This window comes from Equus caballus, chromosome 15 (genome assembly GCF_041296265.1).
Source record: "Equus caballus isolate H_3958 breed thoroughbred chromosome 15, TB-T2T, whole genome shotgun sequence".
Taxonomy (NCBI): domain Eukaryota; kingdom Metazoa; phylum Chordata; class Mammalia; order Perissodactyla; family Equidae; genus Equus; species Equus caballus.
Genome location: NC_091698.1, coordinates 66,041,771 through 66,065,904, shown reverse-complemented (window position 1 = coordinate 66,065,904; position 24,134 = coordinate 66,041,771). Strand labels below are relative to the sequence as shown.

General features: G+C 42.3%; 1 protein-coding gene across 3 annotated transcripts in view; it reads right to left on the bottom strand.

Annotated features, from left to right (window-relative positions):
• FSHR (follicle stimulating hormone receptor) overlaps window positions 1-24,134 on the bottom strand; it is a 167,321-nt gene that overhangs the window by 33,887 nt on the left and 109,300 nt on the right. For all 3 annotated transcript variants that reach the window (XM_005599769.4, XM_023618414.2, NM_001164013.2), the window contains 2 exons: window positions 15,728-15,802; window positions 12,954-13,028 (listed from right to left, as the gene is read on the bottom strand). In XM_005599769.4, the coding sequence (XP_005599826.2) occupies window positions 12,954-13,028; window positions 15,728-15,802 (150 nt within the window). The remainder of the gene's footprint in view (window positions 1-12,953; window positions 13,029-15,727; window positions 15,803-24,134) is intronic.

Genomic DNA, 24,134 nt, shown 5'->3' with positions numbered 1-24,134 from the left:
ACTATCTGGCTTAGATAATGACTGATTCTTATTCATTGTGAAAGTTGCCCAAGAGAGGAATGGATTGTACTGCTAAGCACTTGGTTCCCTGACTCTTGAAGTGTGTCCAACTAACTGTGTGGAAAGCTTTCTTCATGAGGGGTATGATATTGTGATTTATAAGAAGAAATATATATTTGGCTTCATCCCCCTTTATGGCACAGAACTTCTGGGTGCGCAAACATGTGGAGATTTGGGGAGAGTTGTGGGTTTGGAGATGGCATGGAAGCCTGAACCCTTTCCCCATACCTTGCCCTATGCATCTCTTCCATCTGGCTGTTCTTACGTTATATTCGTTTACGGTAAACCAGTAATCTAGTAAGCAAAATGTTTCTCTGAGTTCTGTGAGCCACTCTAGCAAATTAAATAAGCTAAGGAGGGGTCATTGCAACCTCCAGTCTATAGCTGGTTGGTCAGAACACAGGTGACAACCTGGACTTACAATTAGTGTCTGAAGAGGGGGTAGTCTTGTAGGATAGAGCCCTTAATCTGTGGGATCTGATGCTCTCTCCAGAATTGAGTTGAATGGTAGGACACCCAGCTGGTGTCTGAGAATTGCTTGAATGTATGAGGGGAAAAACCCACACATTAGAATTAGGTGCAGAGTTGGATGGGAGAGTAGAACTCTGTGACCTCTAAGATGCCTTCCAACTTCGAAACTTTGAGTATTTCTCTAGAAACACTATTTCCAGAGGGTATAAATCCTTTGTTTACACATGAAAGGCTACAGTGGTCAAATAAGTCTGGGAAATGCTAGATTAATAAAGTTAAGCAGGTTCTTTCCTACAGGGTTCTCAGAGGATTTACCACGGTATTATTCATTATAAATGCCCAAGAGAAGGAAATGGTATGCTGGCTTTCCCCAAACACATTGACCTTGGACTCCTCCTTTATTGCAGACTATCTATTGAGTTTGGTGTTTCCTAGTTCAACCTTGGAAGCTCTGCTAGAAGCTAAAATACTTTCACTGATTTATGCTAATTGTCTGAATGTGCTGTTAGCATTTAGGACATGGTTGGCTAACTCTCTTAGGCAGAGTATTCTACTAGTCAGCACCCTGCATTCCTCTACCATGATATAAATCAGAACATTTACAGGATATCAGAACCACATTTGTGAAAGGGCACCCTGTGTTAAGTGAACTTTGGTTTGATTTCTACAGTATCTTCAGGCATTTCAGGATGACCCCCTTTAGATTAAAACCTGGACAGTAAGGTAAGAGACTCTGAATTCCTTCCCTGCTGTCATACAGAATGTATCAGTCACAGGGTAAGATTCCTAATCCAGGCCCAATAATTAATGTCTACACATACTGCGTCTGGGTAAAAAGAAATCATGTTCTCCAATGGCAAACTATATCGAAAGGAAACTAAACTGAAGAGAAATCTTTGACAAAACAGGCCTGAATGTAAAAAAATAAAGTTTGTGCTAGGCTACCATGCAGCTCTCACTCTTGATGTTGTTTTCCCTTTCAGTGTGGAACATGCTACAGGATACCTTTATGGCTAGGGCAGATCTCAGTGTAACAGGGTGTCAAAGTTGGAGTTTCCATGAGGGATGCTACGGTCCAGGTTTCTGGGAACTGCTTACACAGTTCTTACCCTTATGCATGTTGGGTATGAAGGTGGTGTAGAGATCTTGTGAGGAGGGTTTCTGGAGACAACTGTGAATTTGCCATGGGGAAGGGTGGGGGGCTGCTTGCTGCTTCGCTTAGGTTGAGATGGGGGACAGTGAGAAGACCATGTGGCGAGTTTGATAGCTGTCTCCTGCTTGGGGGACACAGTGACCAGTGTCTGACTTGGGCCTAAGTGAGAGTCTGGCTAAAGTGACAATAGACCAGAGAACTGCTATTTGGGAAGTAACTGAGGAGCTAGGAACTGGTTAGACAGGTCACGGTTCTGGCTCAGACTTCTCTCCCAAGAAGAAAAGACTGGAAAATAACCTTGCCTTATACTTGTGTAGCACATTGACAAATGTTTCATTTGACTTTACAGTGAGTTTCTAAGATGAGCATAATTGTGATTCCCATCTTACAGATAAGGGAGGCAATGCTCACAGAAGGTAAATGAATCACCTAAATTTCTAGACTTGAACAAGAAAGAATAATAGTTAATACTTACCAATTACCTTACCACATGTTAGGCACCATTGTAAAGGCCTTACCTGTATTGAAGCCATTTAATCCTGCCCACAAGTTATGAGGAAGAGACTATTATTAGCTCCATTTTATGGATAAGGGAACTGAGGCTTAGGGAGTTTAGTTAACTTGTCTGCTGGAAAGTGGGAGAAGTGGGATCTGAGGCTGGGCACTCTGGCTCCCATGTCTCTCGGTGATGTTCTCTCCATTATACCACATTGGCTACATAAGGACTTTTAAAACCTAAAGATCTCTCTCGGTTGGATTCACTGCTAACCAAGCAATGCCAAGTGGCAACCTTCTGGGACCTTCTTGGATACCGATGTAAGAAAAACTTTCATCAAACTACTAATTTGTGGCAAGCAGTTACTTTTAAGTTACATAGGGGAGTCGCAAAAGAGTTAATATTTTAAACGGTTTGCACACCCTTCCCCACAACTCATTTCTAACATTTATCTAGAAAGTGATTTCTTAGGTACATTTCAACTTAGCCCGAGCAGAGGATCACAAGTTCCAAATGCAACCATGAAGAAGGGGTCACTGTTATGCTCAGAGCACTGGGTCCGTTCACACTGGCTTCATCCACATGCCACACCGTCCCAGCTATGCTGTGCTAGAAAGCGGGATGAACTGGGTTGAAGTTGGACATTCCTGGTTTTGCTTCTCAGTTCTGTCAACTACAGAATCTGAGTTTCAAAAGCCTCGTTTGTAAATTGGGGAAAATACATGCCTCATTGTTTTGGATGTTTGGAAGATGAGATGAATTGTGTGAACAAAATACTTAGTCTCGGGGCTCCATATAGTAGATGTTCAGTAAGTGTCAGTTTCTGTGTCCCTCCTGCCCCAACATCATTTATTAATCCTGTTTTGTGAGTTTGGGCACTTCAGTCAGCATCTCTGAACCTCGAGTTTCCCATCTGTAAAATGCAACCACCAGTAAAAAGCTTTTACAAGACTGTTTAATTCAGAGTGAAAATGCTTTCTAAATATGATTTCCTGTCATCCAGCAGTGCCTCGGACAATGAGCAGTTGCTGCTTTGAACTTTCAAGGCGGTCCCACACCCTGTCTCATCTTCCCCTTTTCCTTCTTTATACACAACCTTCTGAAGGAGAGAGGGCTGTTCTTTTTCTCTTCATTTTATTTGAGGCCTAGAGCAGTCTGGCTACTTGGTTACAAGTTCTCATGAGTAAGACCAGGGCTGGAAGCTGGGTGAGAGGCTCTTCTGTAAAGAGAAGAGCTGCTCCTTAGTGTCTTGCCCAGTGAATCTGTGTCCAGGTGGCTCCCATGTCTTGGCCTTTTCCAGAGAGACTGTGCTGGGTGAACTTTGTGAGGGAGGCCACCTAATTTCTTCCCTCACCCATCCCCTAAGCATCATGCTCTCTCCTCCTAGCACTGCTATTTTTGAATCCCAAACTGGTGAGGGAGGAGCTCACTGCCTCTTGAACTAGACATTATTTGTGGGGTGTTTGCTGTGGGTGAGCTCGTGATTAAACTGCAGCAGAACATTTTTGTAATGTCTGCTGGAGAGGAAAATATTCTTCCTTAGAGCATTTGTCACTTCACTGTTCACAATCTGTAATGCCCCAAGATATTTCTCTAAAAACAGCAGCTGCTTCCTTTCCACTACCCAAACAGAAAGGTTCAAACCCAGGCCCACATTTTCACTAAGGGCCTACTGTGTGCAGACCCTCTGCTCTCAGGGCTCAGAGGTGAATTGGACACAGCCTTTGCTCTGGCCTGGAGGTCAGTGGAATCAGGTGGTGACATCTCCTGCCATTTCATTGCTCCCCAGTCCTGAGTCCTGATCTCTCTGGCTGGGGAGACCCCTAGACTGCATTCCTTCTATAGCTGTGCCAGCGGGGAAGGCAACATCCTTCCAGGCAGACAAGCCAAGAGTTTGAGAGCAGTGGGGCCATTTGGCTAGAACATACCTGTGTTCTTACCTCACAGCCTAAGAACACACACTGTGAAAGATAAAGCAGATGAGATGAGTGAGGGCAGCAAGGAAAATAATGGGTCCCCCAACAAATATTACAGAGCAAGGTGAGAACAGGTACAGGAGAGGTCTGGATCACAGCCAGGTTCCTCGACAAGAAGAAAAGGAATAGTTGAGTGACTTTTTTGTGCCATGCACAGGGGACATAGTGATGAAGAAAACCTGGTCCCCACTCTGGAGTAGCACGGAATCGGGTAACTAGAGTTTCCTTGGATGACACCCTCCCAACTCCCACTGTCCAGCCTGCCCCTGCTACCTGGGGCCTATCCCTACTTCCAGGGGCTGCCCCCATCCCTCCAGGTAGCTGGTAGTTCCTGTGTCAGCTCTAATTTCTTAACGTGTGGCCTCTCCAGGGATAATTGCAAATCTAAAAGGTTTTTAAGGACAAAAAGTACAGTTTCAACCTCCCTACATAAAGGCTGCAGTGGTGGAAGAAGAGGCAGCAGTTTATTTTCCATAGACGGTGGGGCTTCGCCTGATGCCCCTTCAGATGCTACCCTCTAGGCTCTCTCTCCTTTGGCCTGTGCCTGAGGCAGGCTCTGCGAGGGAGTTGAACCCCCAGGCCAGCTCCAATAACTGCTGTGTTCTGTCTGCCTCCCCTCCACATCCAGCGTCTCTCGGGCTCTGCTGAGGCTGGCTGTGCTCATCAGAGAGGGACTGAAGTGGCAGCGATGCATCCAACATCTCTCCTTTAGCGCCAGGAATTGAGCTTCTGCTGTACTTAATTTAAGAGTAATTGACAGGTGGCTTAAGGTTTTTAATGCACCTGCAGGATCTCAGTGTTTAAAGGGTCTGCTTGAATCCTGGGCAAGAGGAGCCGGATCTGGGAAATAAAGTGGTCTGCAAGATGCTGAATCTTCCTAATCTGCAGAGGGACTTTCTCCTTCCATACAAAGCCCTCATGCTGGGTTGATTATACTGAACTCAGGACAGGCAGTGACACTGGGAGCCCCAGATTTGTGAAGATCATTGTTTAGACACCAACCATTTGAGGGCTGGAAGAGATCTCAGAGGACGTATAGTCCATTTTCCTCATCTGACGAGCCTCTTGAAGCATATTTTATTATTTACACTTTCCAGATGAAGAAACTGAGACTTAAAGGCATTAGTCCATCATTAGTCCAGTAGTCCTCATTTCTTCCAGCAATGAGGAAGAAATCAGGGCTGAGCTTTACACGGCTAATCTGAGACTTGTTTCTCTCTGAACCCTCTCTAGACTTGTCCTTACATCTGATTTCTGGTGATGACAGAGACAGGTCTTGTATCAAAATTAATGAGGTGAGGATACACCTACCTCATAAGAAAGTATATTCTGTGAAAATATAATTCAGAGACTCTGCAAGTGGATGGAGTAGCTGGTTACCTATGTGCTGAGTGGATCCTGTAGGACTTTTCTCTCCCTCTCAGAATCCCCATGCCTGGGAGCCCATCATTATCAATTCTTGGGTTTAGAATTGCCTTTTCCAGGCTGCTCTTTTAACAATGCAAATTCCCCTGGAAAGAAGAATATCAAGACCTGAACATATTGCTGTGAACCGGTGAATTAAATAGTTGTCTTGCTGATGAATAAGATCTGGGCTTCTTGAAGGAGAAAGCACACTGAACAGGTTAGAGGGATAAGGAGGAAAGGTTAGCAGCACAAAAACATCACCATCTGTAAGATCAGGCCCTCAGACAACAGGGGGCCCTTGCCTTCCCAGAGCTGATGTGCTCAGGCTAAAAGCTCATCCTGAAATTCAGTGTTCCAGAAGGAAATTATGGCCATATTTTCCTAGAGTTGACAGTGGCAGGCAAAATTGGCTGTGTTAGATAGATTACTGATAAAAGAAGCAATTGTATAATTTCCATTGTGCCCAAACATCCTCGTAGTCATGACAACATCCTTAGATACTTATAACACTGAGAGCCAGGGAGATGGCTAATAATTTCTTCCCAGTAATCACAGCCCCTGTGTAAGATGACTTCTGGCCCAGACTGAATTCTTGTTGAATGCTGTCTACAGGATGATTCTGTGTGGGAGCCACTTAGGGGAGGCACTGAGGGGAGGGAGACTAGAGGTGAGTGGGCAAAAATCCCTGCAGTCACCTGGGTCCATGTCTGACCTAGAGGTAAATCATACCAGTGATTGTTTTATGGAAGTGTGTCCTCCGTTGAACTATGCCTTTCTAGTCCTCCTGGTGCCATCATTATTGTACCCCTGGATTATGGCAACTGCCCCTTAGTAGGACTCCCTTGAGTATAGTCTGTACCCTGCTAGTGGTCAATCTACAGTCCAAATCGTTGTCATCATGTCACTCTGCTACTCAAGAATCTCTTAGAGCTTACTCTTTCTTACTGCCTTAGCCCTAAACTGCTCTGCCTTAATTTTTTTTCCCAACCTTACCAAACTCAATTTATCCAAATATAGTCACTCTTCTTCCCAATGTACACCTTCTTTTTAGTTGGGACTCAGTTTCTCCCCATCCTCTGCCTATTCCATGATCTTTCACATTTTATGCATTTACTCACCTCTTTATTTCACAGAAAAATTCTTCTTTTCTATCTTTCCAGGTTTTATTCATGTTTCAAGTTGCAGCTAAGTCTACCTTACCCCCAGGAAGCTTTCCCTGACTAGTCCAGCCTGGGGCATTGGGTCAGTCCTCTCATCTATGACCAGTGCCACACAATCCACAGATGTGTTGGTATTTTCAGGCATTAATGGATAGTAATTTTGTCTCCCCAATAGACTGAGGTGAGAAAGCTGTCTACGGATGTCTTCTGTATTTCTCACAAGGCCCTCCATCCTTTTTCAATCACCCTTTCTAAAACATTACTCTCTGCTTTCTCTGCTTTATTTTTCTTTATACCACTATCACCACCTGACGTTATCCAACATTGTTGTCTCCTCAACTAGAGTGTAAGCTCCATATGGGTAGGGGCCTCATCTGTCTTGTCATCTTTTGTATACTCAACAGCTACAACAAAGCCTAGGATGTAGTATGACCTCAATAAATGATTGTTGAATGCTTGACTGAATGAATGAGTTTGTATTCATTGGCCAATTCACATCCCAAATCATGGAGAAATGGGGAGGCACCAATCCTTTCCACCATGTGCAAGGCTGCTATAATGTCTAAAAATGCACCCTAATATGGCTCTTTTCCTGGCCACCACAGAGAGCCAAACATTGCTGAAAACCCAAAGTATCAGAGTGATCCAATCTGTAGGGACCCTACATGTTCCTGTCAGAAAAGCCCTGTGATCAGGAACTTGAGACAAGGCCAGTTGAATTCTCCTATAAAATGCATCTCCTTTTACTGCCCCACCTACTCCTTGGATTGCTGTGAGGTTCAAATGCAATGAAGTACGATAAAAAGCATTAAATTGTGAGTCAGCATAAAAATGAGAATTATCCAACCAGCTAGTGGTGGGGAGAAGTGGACTTAATTTTGATGGAGATGGCAAGGGAGACTATGGACCACTACTATTGAAAATAAGCATTAAAGGGAGAGTAGGAGCCCTTCATTAGAACACTATGGGATGACCTAATTTTGGTTGTCGGAAGGACCTTTCTGGATATGTCAGGAGTACAGTAAGAAGGATACCTTTCTCCTCTGAGAGATACAAATGATATATTTCTGTGCTTGAATGCTGACCAGTGGTTAAAGAGGCCTTCGAGACCTTAGAAATATTGGAAGGGGAAAGAGAGATCATCATCACCACCACCTCCACTATCACCATGAACATCATCATCAAATTAATCCTTACAATGGTCTCAAAAGATAGGTATTCTTCTTCTTCTTTTCTTTTTTAAGCAGAGTAGAGAACTGAGGTACAAAGAGGTGAAGTCCCTTACATGGGCTCCCTTAGCTAGTAAATCACAGGGTCAAGAATTTAATAAGAATTGCTAACATTTATTGAGAATTTTCTAAATGTCAGTCATTCCCCTAAGTACTTCATTTAATACAATTCAAGGATGCAGGAAATCTTATTCCTAGTTTATGGAAAGGAAAACTGAGACAGAGAAATGAAGCCAATTATCCAAAGTTACACGACTAACAAGGGCGAGACCTGACACCTGGGCCCAGACAGGTGGTACTGGAGCCTGTGTGCATCCTCTATGCTCTCCCACAAGTCCCTGCCCTCTCTCCCTTTGCCGTATGATCTTCAACAAATGGTCCAGCTTTTATAATCAGAGAAGGTACTTTCATTACTCCACCAAAACAGATGAAAGAGAGGAATGCAGAAAAGAGAGACAGGGATTTAAGGGACGGGTGGGGAAGAAGGAGCCTAAATTACTGAGATGAGTCGCCGTGAAGAATCTCCTGGAATTATCCTCAACGGGAGAAAGCAGATGGCATGGTTGCCATTAGCAGGCATCCTAAGGTGGTGTAACAGGCCCACATGTGAGTGCAAGATGGTTATCAGTGGGAGTGGGGGCCTACCCAGCTGTGTGAAGCGTTTGCTAAGATGGAATTATGGTTTATTGAGTAGCAAAGAGCAACATCCAGCTGCCTGAGAATTACATTGACAGGATGCAAAGGCAAGAGAATATTGTGTAAACCTTATTTACAGATCAATAGGTAATCTTTCATACACAAAAGGTCAGCTCCAGGAAGGCAGAGTGGTAAAGAAAGAAATATTGCCTGCAAATACAGTATTGACTTAAAAAAAAAAATCCACCCAGATGAATCCTTTGACATACGTTCTTCTAGTCAAAGTACATTTCTTTATTCATGAGTTTTTTTCCTAACCACTTCAGGTTCCTCAGTGAGGTATGAAGGCAGTGATGAAGAACGCTGATTTCTAGTTGTCTTGAATTCTGTGCCATCAAATGATCAGCATGAAATGGAATCAAGGCTGAGGGTTTCAGAACAACATTTCTAAGTGTGTGTGCACAGCAAGTAGGATCCTCAAGTCAAATGGCAACTCCCCCCTACCCCTTGTAATTTCCTGCTTTGGTGGCTGTGATGATAAGCATTTATCCTGGCTTAGGGAAATAAACAACTACTCAATCCTACCGGGCCCCTCCGGATTCCTTCATCCATTTTGTGTTTTTTCTTTGCCTTGAAGCAAGTAGTTCATCATCCCAAGGAATATGTGAAATCGTTGCCATCTATCTCTACCTGGCTGCTGAATCATAAAACTGTTTGTGACTGCTGCTCAGACACAAATAAGCATGGAAGGAGAGAGAAGCTTAACTGGGCTTTGTTCCCATGATATTTTCTTCCAGATTAGATGAACAGCTATGAATTTAGGTGATCCCTCTTAGTAGTTTGGAAAATATTTCAAAGGGCCGCAGTCGGATCCTTGAGTAGATGTATGCTAGTAGAAGTGCCTTTGGAGTACACAGTTGCTCCAATTCCCAGGTCACCATGTGCCACATCCTGGGGAAGAGTGTACATGTAGAGAAGACTTGCCCTGGGCAATAAGTCAAAAGACTTAAGTTGGGGCAACTCTTTGTCTTAACTTCCTGATGGGGATTCACATGGCAGTGGATGTGAAGGGATTTTGTACACTGTAGAAGTATGTAAGTATATTTTTTTCAGAGCAATCACGGAAGATCCTTTGACAATGAAACCACTCATCCAAGCTGTTTACTAATTCTTTTCTTTTCCCAGTTAGAAAGCACATTTCAAATGCTCTGAGAATAATAACCTCCTCTCAGGGAAGGTTGGGGTTGGAATCCATCCCCTCTAGCATTCTCCAGACTTGATAGGGGAGCCAGATGGGACTAGGGACTTAACACCTCAAAGTGAGAAAAGGACACAAAGGAGAGGCTGGACTTGACGACCAATAACACAAATTTCAGCCAAAGTCAAAATCAAAGCTTTGTCCCCTCTGTTCTGCCAAAGGTCCCCCTTCCTCCAATCTAGGGCTATGCCTTCCATGCCTACTTGCTCCCAAGTTCCTCCCCAGCCCTCATCCCCTAGAGAGAAGGCTGAGGGCCCTTATTAATAAGAATAAAAGGTGCTGGCCACAAGGTGTAGACCAATATTGTGGTCAAATTCTAGATCTCTTGATTTCAAACTTTGCAATGATTTATTATCCCTTATTCACCTGCTTCCAGTCCACCATTCTCAGAATACATGTGTGTGGTGGGGGAGGGGCTGTCAAGGGAATTTCTTCTTGGATCTATCCTCTGCAGGAATGCTTTTCATTAGCCACATGTGATCATTTGTGAACAAGGGTGCTCCTATGGTGTTTTCATTCTGTTATTGAAGGCTCTGTAGCCCTGAGATTCCACTTAGATTTTTTTCTAAAAGAAAAGAGAGAGAAGTAGGAAGGAAGGGATGGTAATTGGGACGGAAAAGAGAAAAAGCAATGAAGGAAATGAACGGAGTAACAGGCACAAATAATTTTATATTTGTATAGTTCTTTACAGTTTGTATACTAAAAAACAATTTGCAAAATGTCTTTTACAGGCGTAGTCTAATTTGGTTTTCACAACCTCCCAATTTACAGATAAGGAAACTGAAGCTTAGAGAAGGTAATTGGCTATCTAGCCAGTAAATATCAGTGTTCCATCTGGAATCCAGTCCTTCTGACTTCATATATAGTTTCTTTTCCTTTTTCTTTTCTTTACTGCTCCATTAAATGCAAAGGCGTGTCCCAAACTCCTCTTTTTGAAATCATGCCAAAATCTAGGTAATAGCTGAAGGTCTTAGTGGCCACCATAACTCTCCATTCAATGTTTATTGGAATTTTCCTGAGGATGGACTGGTAGACTTCGGTTGACCAAAAATAATCATTCTACAAATACTTAATACATTTATTAATGTTTTTGAGCTCTTTGTAGTATAAGATATTTTATATAATATATTTTGTAAAATATTTTTCATATAGAAATCTCATGTGAGGCTCTTCTAAGCCATGTGCATCTCAGAGGCCCAGTGATTGGCCTAAGAGGAAATGGTGGAGTTAGGACGAAGCCCAAGATTTTCTGATTCTGAGGCCTGTGCCTTTTCTGTTACCCCATATTTCCTCCACTGTTGTGTGCCTAGCCCAGGTTAGCCTCTGTAGAGAGTATAGCAAAGTCCATTTAGGGAGTCAAGACTCCCAAGTCTGAAAGTAGGAGAGATCATAACCCTAACCTCTGAGCAGGACCAGCTACATAATTTGTGGGGTACAGTGCAAAATGAAAATGCAGAAATGTTTCAGAAATGTTCAGAAATGTTTAAGTATTTCAAGACAGTCATAGCAGAGAACTAAACCTAGTCTGAGGCCCGCTGAGTGTGGGACCCTTTGAGCACGGGGCCCTGTGTGACTGCACAGGTTGCATGTCAATGAAGCCAGTCCTGCCACTGACATTAACTCAGGAGTGGACAACCTTGTTTCTTTCTCAGATTCTTTCTGGGGTTTCTATCTGAGAGAGGAAGTTCCAGGTCATATGGACTCTTTTCTGTTAAATCTTTTATTCCCTCAGTCAGTCTCCATTCATAGATCTAAGGCACATGGCCCAGTGTTCCTTATTGTACCTGCTAACTCCAATTCTCAAGGATCAAAATTTAGGGACAGAGTCATAATATCACTGGTAGCTAATATTTAGCGTTTGCTCTGTGATAGACACTGTGCAAAACTCTTTAGCTGCTTTAAACTGATTACAAAGATGGTCTCAATTCTGTACCCTTCCCTGTATCCACCCACCTGATATTGAAAGTTTGCAGCTTCTTTCCCATCTTTCTCCACCTGTTGAATCTGGGCTGGCCCCATGAATTGCTTTGGCTAAAATAATGCATCAGAAGATGCTAATTCAGGGTTTAGGTTTCAAGAGCTCATAAGCTTCAGCTTTCTCTTGGAACCCTAGGACTGCCATGAGAACAAGCCTATGTTAGCCTGCTGGACATGAGTTACTTGGAAGAGAGCTGTCATCCCAAGTGAGACAAGCCAGAGTAGCCAGCCTACAGTTGCCCTGCCAACTAACTGCCGATGCATGAGTGAGCTTAGCTGAGGTTAAGCAGACATAGCCCAATCAGAACCATTCCTCTGATCAACTCACAGGAAAGAAATGGTAAATAGTTGTTGCTTTAAAATGGTGTCTTTTTGGGGTAGTTGGTTATGCATTATTATTGTGTTAATATATAACAGATACACATCCATCATTATTATTATTTCTATTCTCTTGATGAGGAACAATCTTTGAAAGGTTAAGTTCTTGCCTGTGATCAGTAGCTAGTAAATGGGTCCAGAAAGTTTGACTCCATAGCCCAAATTCTCATCTGTTATTTTGTGGGGCCCCACCATAGCACTCAGGGCTTTGCCAAGCCCTCAGCTAATTTGAAAGCCATTTGAGTGGAAGAAGCAGCTTTTGCTAATGGGGGCAGGCCCAAGGGATGGAGCTCAAACTAGGACTCTCTCTGCTGATAAAATACCATGCCTATTGTTAACCAAAATTTGCAAAATAAAGTACTGTATCAAAGAAAAATGCACATATGCAGAACAAGAGGTACAGTGTCTTTGAGGTCCAGGTCACAAGCTCAATGCTAGCAGAAATTTTGGCTGCATCTCATTAACAGTAAATTATGACTGAGTTCTGCAAAGGTCTGTGTGACAATCCCATTAATGCAAATGGCATTCTTTATGATGTCTGTTTTTGTAAATGAAAACAAAATGCAATTATATTGATGGAATTCACTCATTAAACTAAACTAAAATCCACCAGCAAGTGCCTCCCCACCTCCACTTCTGCCCCACATCATGATAACAAGCAGTTGCTCCCGAGAGTAGCAAATGGACAATTTTGCTAAAATAGGAATACCCAATTTGATCTAGAGTGGGCACCAGAATACAAGGGTTCTTACAAATATTGGAGGTTGGGAAGGTTCTGGAAGGCATCATGGTCGATGTATAGCAGATTGTTGGCCTTTTCAATTCTACTGTAAAAGAGGAAAAAACATGAACGTGGTCTCAACAGTAAGGAATTCTGTAGTATTTTTCATGTTATATAAAGAGTGTATCAATAAATCATTCACCCATCAGTCCATCTATCCATACACCAATTCTTTCAACAAATATTGAGCATGCATGCAGTGCCTTTTACTATGCTAAACTGTGCAAACTAAATATTAACCCTGTCCCCTTTAACTTTCATCACCAAAGTCCTGGGATCTGTCCATTAGAAGCAAACAAAGCATTGGCTGGGTGAGTCATTTTCACCCTGAGCACAGCTGGTGTTTAACCAGTAAGGATCTCCCAGGGTCTGAGGAGGCTAAAAGTGTAGAGATGAGACTAATGTGGGGAAACAAGCTTTTGTCTGGTTTGGAGACAAGAGAGAAGAGGAGAGAAAATAACAAAAGAGGGTGAAAAGAAGATGGGAGGGAAGGAAAAAGGGCAAGGGGCAAAAGGAGATGGAGAAAAAGGAGTGAAGAGGCAAAGGAGAACAAAGGTTGGGGGAAAACAGTGGCCTTCTCTGGTTTTAACCATAAGATCTCAGCAGACAGTAGCTGGGAATGTGCCAGTGATTCCTTTCATGCTGTAAACTAAGGCTGCTCCCTCACAGCTCATGGAAAGTGGTGACTTCTGACTCATGTTGGCTTGTGCTGTGTCCTGATCAATAGTCTGCATGTGAGCGTGTTCACATTTGGACTCCAACAGAGAGAGGCTGCCCTTTTCCTCATCTTGCTGGATCAATGTATGTTTGCAGAGATGCTTGGTGTTAATTACTTCCTCCCTGTTTCATTAGCTTTTATGTTGCAGTAACCTATAGGAACCCAGATCCAAATACCAGGTAGTTAATCATTTTAAGTATAGTCAATGCTACATGGGGGTGAGCACCTCTCCATGCAAGGAAGAGATGAAAGAGCCATCCCATTATCTCCACTGCCCATTGAACAGCATAGAGGGATGGCTGCTTGACCTTGCCCAGAGGGCTGGCTGCCCTTTGGTTCATTTCTCTGATATTCTCTGTGGGTTCTGAGATACCAGTCAAGTCTCTTTTCCCAAGTAGAGTAAGGAGAGGCCAAGCAGGGAGAGAAGAAAGGAAGGAGCAAGAAGGCAATGGGGAGAGGAAGGCAAGGCATTAGTTGCAGATGCTTAATGACAACAAGGAAGAATGAGGGAGAAAGGAAAAGGGAAGAGGAGTCTGCCAAAATGGACAGACTGAGTGTCATTCCTAAGTAAGTTCACGTGTGTGTGTGTGTATTTATTCCCTACTGATACTTGGCAAATGCTAAAAAGTCTTTTAAAAGATACAAAAGAGGGGCCAGCCCAGTGGCATAGTGGTTAAGTTCATGTGCTCTGCTTTGGCATCCTGGGGTCCGCTGGTTTGGATCCCAGGCATGGATCTACACACCGCTCATCAAGCCATGCTGTGGTGGCATCCCACATACAAAATAGAGGAAGATGGGCACAGATGTTAGCTCAGTGACAATCTTCCTCAAGCAAAAAGAGGAAGATTGGCAACAGATGTGAGCTCAGGGCCAATCTTCCTCACCAAAAAAAGAAAAAAAAAGGTACAAAAGAGTCAGGTGATTTATGTTCAAGTCCTTATCCTGCTGTGGATTTGGCTGGGTGACTTTAGACAAGCCTCGCAACTTCTCAGCGCTGTTCATTCCTCATCTGTGAAGTTAGGAAAGTTGTTCATTGACTTTCCTAACTGTGTTCCAAGGGAATTTTGTGAGACATTAATAAATGCTCCACAGGAGGAACATTTTCAGTGACATTAGTTGAGAAACACTTAATATTCTTCTTGGAGATACCAAGTATATATTAGCATATTAAAGGCTCCGAGAAGTTTTCCTATAGTAAGTGAATCTTTCTAACATTATTTGCTCAATGTTTCCTAATCTTATTTGACCATACAAGCTTTTTCCTTTTTTTAAACACTTAATAATCTCTCGAGTGTTTGATGATACACACAATATACTTTGGAGAACTCTAGATCAGACAGTCTCTAAAGTCTCTTCTGGCCTTGACATTCTATAATTCTATGAATTAATTTCTGGTAATTATAGACTGGTATGAAACAGAAGTGGATCTGTGTAGGTATTGACATGTATGTAAAACTAGAATGTCAACGAGAGAAAGTAAATTTGGTTGTAGTATAGAGGAACTAAGGATTGTGATGGCAGTTGATGTGTGAAATCAAATTGACATTTCTCATCTCATTTATTCATCACAGTGATCCACTGAGGAACGCAATTTAATTATTCCAGTTTTACAGATGGGAGAAGTAAATCTGAGTGATTTTGTATCTTGGCCAAGGTTTCTCAGTGAGTATGTGGCATAGGATAGTATTCAAACTAGGACGGCCCATCTTCGATTACATCTTGTGGGAGTTATTTTGGGCTTTGACTGTGGAAGGATGAGAGGTACTTGCTCACAGTCGCTGAGCAAGGTTCTTGGGTTTACTAAGCAACAAACTGGGAGACAGGGAGCAGAGACTAGGCTCTGGGCTGGTCCCTGCATGGCCAGGCACAGAGACACGTGACGGTGCCTTTGGGGCTGACTTTGACCTCATAAGATGAAATTCTAGGGATCTGAGGAGAGGGCAGAGCCAGGACCGCCAGGAATGTAAGTGGATTTTAAGGCTGTTGCTGAGACCAGCCATGAGCAAACCACGCAGGTTCTTGCTTACATTTCATGTAATTTGGGCAGGTTGGAGAACACATTCGCCTCTATCACTTCCAAGACATCATTCTGTGAGATCTCTCTGCAAAGAAAGAAATATAATTCAAGTCAGTTCAGTTATACTCCATAAAGAAATTTAGGGCTCAGCATAAAGCCTTGTGCCTACAGTGATTCATGAGACACATACAGCTCTGTTCCTGCCCTCAGAAGTCAGCTGTTAGTAATGAGACGACAATAACGTATTAGATGCCCACATTTACAGGACAATGAGAGAATAAGCCAAAGGCAATGGCTCAGTTCAGAGGTTATTCAGTCTACAGATGTAGCAACTGAGGCTGGGATAGGGAAAGAAACTTGATTAAAGATATTTTGGGAATATATAGGATGAGAACAAACTTTGAGTTCCATAGACCTTAAGGTCAGGGGCCCCTAAGTGGTCAGCAGACTTTTTATACGGGGCCAGATAGTAAATATTTTTGGGCTTTGTGGGTCATTCGGTCTCTGTTGCAACCACTCAAGTGATAGTGTAGTGCAAAAGTAACCATCGATAACACACAAACGAATGAGCATGACTGTGTTCCAATAAAACTTTATTTATAAGAAGAAGTGGCAGACTGGATTTGGTGCCATGGGCTGTAGGTCAGTGACCCTTGCCCTAGACCAAGCTACTACTCTAGCTTTGGGAGACGAGAACCTCAATTCAGTCTCTTTTAAATAAACATGGACTTAAAACCCCTTCCTTTCCATGCCATTACCCAAATGTGGGTTGTTATTTCAAGGCCTTTGGCATTAATATTGTTTTGGCCTAAAATACCCAGAAAAGATCCTTCAGGTCCCAGTTTTTTTCCTCCTGGAGTAATCTGAGGGCAGTGGAGAATGAAGTCCACTGTTCAGAAGCCCAGAGCTTGTGAGGAGAGAGGGCAGCTTAATCAGTTAATGTTTATAAAGTGGCTCACAGATGAAAGGTGCTATTATTAGGCTCCTGAGGAAGACTCTCATGCAGTTTTAATGCGGCAGCTGAGAGTGTGTCAGGAAATCTCCTAGGCAGCGTGCATTCAAATTGGCTGAGGCAGAAGCGCTGTCCGCTCGCTGGCCTGGGATTTAGCTGAAGAGCTCCAGAGAGGCTCTTAATCAAGGGAAAGGCCTGGAGGGCAGGCAGGGAGAAGGCCTTGCGGGAGAGGGAAAACATGATGGTGAGCAGCAGCCATCCCAGTGAGGGGAGCTCACGACTTCTGGGGCTTGTCAACCGGGTTGTGGCAGGGTCATTTCTCACAAGCTCCCGTGAGTGAGGAGACATTGTGAGAGAAAAGCGCCTCATTCTATGATAGCATCTTTCATGATGCATCTGGTAAATTTAAGTCTTCACAATTCTCACAGAACGTGGATAAGGGTGTGTGTGTGTGTGTAAATGAACAGGTTGGCCATGGGCCGTTTATTGGTTCCTCTGTCGTGCAAGTGGAAGGAGTACTGGGAGGTACGGGAATGAGAAGGAGAAGGAAAGGGGTGGTAGACCAGAAAAAGAAGACATTTATTTGAACTTATAAGTCATGGAGAAAAGAACTAGATGAGAGAGAGGATTTAAATGCAAATGGGGCTGTATCCTCCAGAAGCTATTCCCAGGTTCACTTACAGTTACCAGTAGTTTTGGTCACCACTTGTAATAATGTCTCAGCCTAATATTGCCTAAAAGGTAGACATTTCTCTTTACCTGAATTCATGTACTGCGAGTTCCCTTATCTGATTTTTTTCTTGTCAAAGAGAACTAAAGCTTATTAGAAAAAACAAGCCATAATACAATTCTGAATTATTTCGAAGGTAGTTCATATTTTATGGCCTCAAGTTCAAAGACAGGAGGGGATGCTGGGGTTGGGTGGTTAAGGGGGAGCCTTTGGCTGGATGAAGGTTGGGGGAAAGGTGAAAAGTGTGCAGTCATGGAAAAGTACTTCACTGAGAAATTCAGGGATCTTGTTCCAGTCCAACCCAGTTCTCTCTCTAGTTATTTCTATTATCATTTATCAGGTGTCTACTCTTTACCAGGCACTTTACATGCATTTTCTCTAATCTTTTGAACATGCTTGTGAAATTGGTATTTTGATCTCCATGTTAATAAACAGCCCCACCTGTATGCAGAGCCACCTCTGGCTGGCTGTTGGGCTGGAACACTTTCTTCTGCATGCCTGTCTCCCAGGCCTCATTGGGCCCAGTATTTCCACTCCTATATATTTAATCAAGAGAAATATAAGCGTATGTCCTCCCAAAGACATAGTCACAAATGTTCATAGCAGATTTATTTATAATAGCCAAAAACTGGGAACAACCCAATGGATAAACTGTGGAATATCTATACAATGGAACACTACTCATCAATAAAATGGAAGAAACTGCTGAGACAACATGGTTGAATCTTTAAAGAAATTATACTGAGTCAAAGAAGTAGACGTAAAAGGATGATGCATACTGTATGATTCCATTGATATGAGGTCTTAAAATAGGAAAAAATAATCTACAGTGACAGAAATCAGAGTAATTGTCACCTGGGACAGAGGTCGCTGATAGGAAAGAGGCAGGGGGAAACATTGTGGGGTCGCGGAAATGTTCTGTATCGAGATTGGGGAGGTAGTAACCTGAGTGTGTATATTGGTCTAACTTATTGAATTTTAAACTTAAAATAGGGGCATTTATTTTATTGTATATAAAAAATACCTTAATCAAGTTATTTGAAAAATGCCTTTCATCCAAAAAAGGAGAATAAACTCCATTTTGTTTGTGTTTTGAGAACTCTGAATTAAGAGGATTCAAGGAAGAATCTTGGTCATGTTGTCTGGCCGGAAGGTGGTATTCAAATCCTAGGTTTATCCTGGTGATTCTAGGTTCCTTCCCCTCTTGGCTGCCTCCCCCTATCCCTGAACCCCCGCCATGTATAAAGTGAATAGTTGGACTAGATCAGAGCTTTTCAACTCTGGCTGCACATTAGAATCTTCTGGTCGATGTTTAAAAAGTTCCAAAGTCTGGGTCTACACCAGAGAGTTGGATTTATTTAGTCTGGAGTGGGATTCGGGCATTAATTTTTTTCTCTTTTTAATTCTCCAAACAATGTTGATTCTAATGTGCACGAAAGATTGAGAACTGCTGGACGAGATGATCATTCAAGTCCCTTTTAGAACTATGAATTCTGTCTTAAAGTTTGCTTAGGAACACAAGAGACAATAAGACAAAATAGTAGCAAGAGAAAACTGGAGATAGACCCTAGAGGCAGGAAGAAAATAGAGGAAACATTAGTTAGGTTTAGTTTTTCCTAAGTGAGAAAATTTAATCAGAAGTCACAACATTTCAAATATTAAATGTATAGCAAGAGATGCTGTAGAAAATATAGAATAACACCTTATATTTGGTTAGAATTGATAATTGACAAAGTATTTTTTTCAATGTATAGCTTCTCTTCATTTTGGGGGCACCTATGTAAATTAAAGTTAGTGCAGCCAATGCTCTCTCCAGTGAGGTTAACAGGATGACCTGGCGTGCGTCAGATAATACACGATTCTGAGGACTGCTCAACTGGCCTTTAAAGGGAGGATGCGGAATCTTTACATCCAAAGAACTTATAAAATTAAGAAACCATTCTTTGTCTCAAAAGATTCAGTAAAGAATTTTCTTTGCAATTGTGACAAATCATTGCAATTGGCATAGTTGAAGGTGTGATGGTGTTTCTTTAGCGTCAACAGGTAAAGAGTTTATGAGAGAGGAGCGCTCCAGGGAAGCAATCAGTGGTTCTTAAAGTATGGTCTGGTGGTCTATATGTCGAAATTATTTTCATAATAATGCTAAAATATAATATTTTACCCTCATTCTATGAGCATACAGTGGAGTCCAGGGGCCACTTGATGCGTGTTATGGCAACAGCCATAATGCAGAAGCAGATATGAGAATCCATCTGCCTTCTATTCAGCCAGATGTTGAAAATGTTTACAAATATGTAAAACCACGGTACTCTTCTCACTAAAATTTTTTTGAAGAGATGGTTATTTTGCATAATAGCTGTTATTTATCTTAACATGTAGGAATTTGTTGTTTTCAAATGAACTAACAAATAATATATTTCCCAATTTAATTTCTAGTATGGTAAACCTCGGTAGCTATAACCCACATAAGCAAAATCTTTTCGGTGTCTTTAATAACTTTTAAGAGTGTAAAGAGATTCTGAGACTAAAAAGTTTGCAAACTGTCCAAGGTAGACATTGAAGGCTGCCCTTGAGTGAGGGATCCAGACTCTGTGCAAAGCTTATTTCCAGAGATGAGGCTCTCCTTATCTCCTAAGACAGTGCTTCTCAATTGTTCATGCACATATGACTCACCTGGGCATATTGTTAAACTGCACATTCTCAATGAGGAGAGCTTGAGTGGAGCCCGAGGTTCTGCATTTCTAATGCCTCAAGTGATGGGGATGGTGCTGGTCTCGGGACCGCACTTTGGGTTGCGAGGTTCTTTAGAAGCATGGTAATGCTCTCTCCCACCAGACCTTTCTCCTCAATACACACACACAGGTGGGTGTGAAAAGTGTGATAGAGGAGTCTGACTAAATCAGCTCCAGGAGTGAAGTACTTGATTCTTAAAATCCTGCATCCCCTCTGGAAGCCTTCCCTCACTCTCTCATCATTGAAGTTTTCCCATCTTCTAGATTCTCACAAGACCTTTCATTTCTCAGTTAAAGCAATTACCACATTGTTTTGTCATTGCTTTTTTTGGGGGGGGGGGTCACTATCTAATTCCCCAGTCTGACTTTGAGTTCCTGGAGGGTATCTTATTCAACTGTCTTTGTATCTCTAGCACCTCGTGGTAAGTTCACGTGTGATAGGTGCTCAGTAAATGTTCAGTGGCTAGATGGGTGGATGAAGGAAGACTACTTTTCAGGTCCAGAAATGACATCTGCAGAACTGCAAAGGAGACGAAGTTTGTCTTTGCTATTCTTTCACCCCTTTTTCCATAGGCAACATGCCCAAGTCCAGTAAACGACGGCCAAGGATAGCTTGTCTGAGTTTGGGTTTTGTCCCAGGGATTTTTACGTTTAAAACAGAGCACGCAAGGGGCACATACATGTATTTGGTTTATTGTACTAATAGCATCTGGATGCCTTTAGCTCTATCTCTCAGGGTCACAGCATTTCCCAGCCCCTCTCTGGCTCCCAGATGAAGTCCTCGAATTGACAAAACACCGATAGAGGAGAAAACGGGCTATGACTGGTGACTGAAGGGGTTCTTAAAGCATTTAATTGGAGGTTAGAGAAGATGACTTTTAAGGTCCCTTCTGTGAATGAAATCCTATGTTTCTTTGAATGAAGGAGAGATGTACTTGCATGAGGTACTGGGGGTTATCAGAGCTTTCTCTCTGGAGTGAGTCTCAGACCCACAATCAAATTCTAACCCAGATTTGCATTGTTCTGGTCAGTGGAGCAGTATTCGCATACAAGTGTATTTGATGGAGGAGTTGAGGGGGAGGTCAGTAGGAGGGATTTAGGGAATGAATGAGCATGTAGAATTCAGAAAGGTCCAGCATAAAATTTCAACCATTCATGGAGTGATATTAATTTGTCCACCATTTCACTTGATACCCCTTTGCCAAATGCTGGGGCTGTTTCATTCAGAGCAGAGTTGCTCCAGGTTTATATGATAAGGAAGAACTGAAGAATTGTGACTGGCAGTTAAATTCCTCACTAGAATTTCAATGACAACCATGAATTGGAGAACAGGATGTAGTAAGAAACCAGAGACAGAAACATCCTCTTTGCTTTTTTTCTGATACAGAACACATTCTCCAACTGGATCTTCCCTGTCTTTTCCTTCCTCCTCCGACCTTCCACAGAGCATTGTCCTCTGATATATCCAATACGCCCCTCCCTAACAGGGCACATTAGGAGATTCAATTGCATTAAAATATTTTTAATATTCACTAAATCAAATTCTGTTCTTTTGTTTTTAATACCTGAGGCTAAATTTCGTTGACTATTTTCTTTCCCTCAGGCCCCTGTAGTCTAGGATCCCCACACACTCTATCATAGCCCTCACATACAGCTTTGGATTTTCATTCTGGCTGGTCTCCTTCACTAGGGAAAGAACTCACAGGGGACAAGGACATTGCCTTTTACGTTAGTATTCCTGCTCCCAGCCAAGTGTTTGCTGAATGAATGATCTTTGATAGATTATAAAGGAATTTCCACCTTTGCTCTTGCACAATAAAGCTGTGTTCTTGAAAACTTGTAGTAACCAGAGTATTTGCAAATAAAATTGTGTATTAGCATAAGAAGGAAGATTCTTGTTTAGCAGAATCTTGCAGTGATCTTTAAAAGAGTGAAGAAGGAATTCAACAAAGATTCAGCAAATTTTGATTAAGCAGCTTTTGTGTTTCAGGCACTAGGCTCGGTGCTGGGGATCTAGAGATGAATAAAATAGGTGCTAGGTTCTAGCAGTCATCTCTAACTCACCCAGTCTAGTATTCGGGGCTTTTTTATTGGATGGGCTACATCTGAGTTTTGGAAAAAATAAAATGGATTGTTGGTATGTTGCATTTGAATATAACTACAGATATACAAACAACATACTTTTATATATGGTATATATAATGTATATAATTATGTAGGTATTATATGTAATATGTGGTTTTCTGTATTCCTACCAAACACCTACTCCTCCACATCTTCTGGAAATGTGCTATATAACTTAAGCAACTATAGACCAGGGCAGGTGAAAATTCCCATGAAAATGCATTCCAGAAAATTTCATAAATCTCTCCAAATATGTACTCCTATGCCCATTTAGAATTCCCTTAAAGTCAAATACAGAGACTTTACGATAGAGACCTGAGTTTGAATCCTGCCTCCATTTCTTACTAGCTGTGTAACTGTGGGCAAGTTACCCTCTGAGCTTCAGTTTCCTTGACTGTAAAATGGGAATAATAACTACCTCATAGGGTTGTCAAAAGGGGTTAAATAAGATGGTATGTGTGAAAGCACACTGCTTGTCACACGGTAAACTCAAATGTCACTGTGCCTGCCTGACAGCCTGCCTTTTCTTCTTTGTGGAGTGTAGGACTGAATTCCTCTCCAGCTGGGAAATGCTGGGCTAGCCTACCACTGTGCTGGGGAAAATGGTGCTAGCAAAGATCCTAGGAATGCTTCTCTTATCCCCATCTACAGATTATTTAAATTCTTAAGCCAGTCCATGGCATTATCCCAAACTCTATTCTGATTCTCATCCACAGTGAGACCCACCATCTGGTCTGCTGGCCAACAAAGGAGATGAGGCAGAGCACACAGGTGCCCCTACAAGGATGTCTCCACCACCAAAGTCATAACCTAAAAAGCATACGCTTCCCTTCTGGAGAGGGTCAATACAAGGTGCGACGTGTTGTCAGGATGTTGCCAAAGGGCTCCTCTCGCCTCCTTAGATGGGGGCAGGTAGACACCTTCCTTTCCTGACATGTCCCATCTGCTTGCTTCTCCCAGGCAAGGTGAGTCTTTGCTAAAGATCCTCTAAAGATGTCCCCAAAATGAGACGATAAAAGTACCCTCAGTGACTCTACCTAGTTCAGACATCTAAATTCAACTCACTTACTTTCAAATACATCAACAAATTATTGTATCCATTTTTAGCTTTGTCTTAATTTAAAATGTTAAGTAATAATCTCTATTTCGGGATAACATATTTTCCTCACTTCTCTCAGCAGATGAGGAAAGGGACTAAAAGTCACAGTCTTGATAGCTAACATTTATTACATACTTATTATGTGCCAGGCAATTTTTCTGTGCCTCATATTACATTGCTTAATCCCCACAACAACCCTATGGGTTAAGTACCATCCTTAGCCACTTTACAGAAGAGGACAAAGAGGGACACAGAGGTTAAGTAATTTCCCCAATACCACAGAGTCAATAAGTGAAGTCAACCTGGGATCTGAACCTACCATTGATGGGATCTCAAAAGGATGACAGAAATCAGATAGGCTCTATTTCCAGTGACTTGGAAAACTTTCCACTTCAGAAAATCCTGTTATTTTAATTTCTGATAGAGGAGAAATCTTTTTGGGAGCAATATGCCTATAAAACAACTAAATTCCACTCCTTTCCTCCACACTGCATGGTACTTGAGTTCTGGAATGGCAACATGTAAGTCAACATGCAAATTCACCTTCCACAGATGAATCAAAGTCCCAAGCAATGACTCATATAAGCACTTTTTTAGTACATTCTCTATGCAAGTATAAACCATGTAAGACAGTAAAAAGCAGTCCCCCCCACGTCTTCCAAGAATCTGCAATTTAGTTGGATAGAAACAACATGCATGAGAAGTTGGGAGTGCAAAGCCAATAGAGTAGAAGGGGAGGAAAGTGTGGGAAGGATGCTGAGTGCCCAATACAGAGCAGGG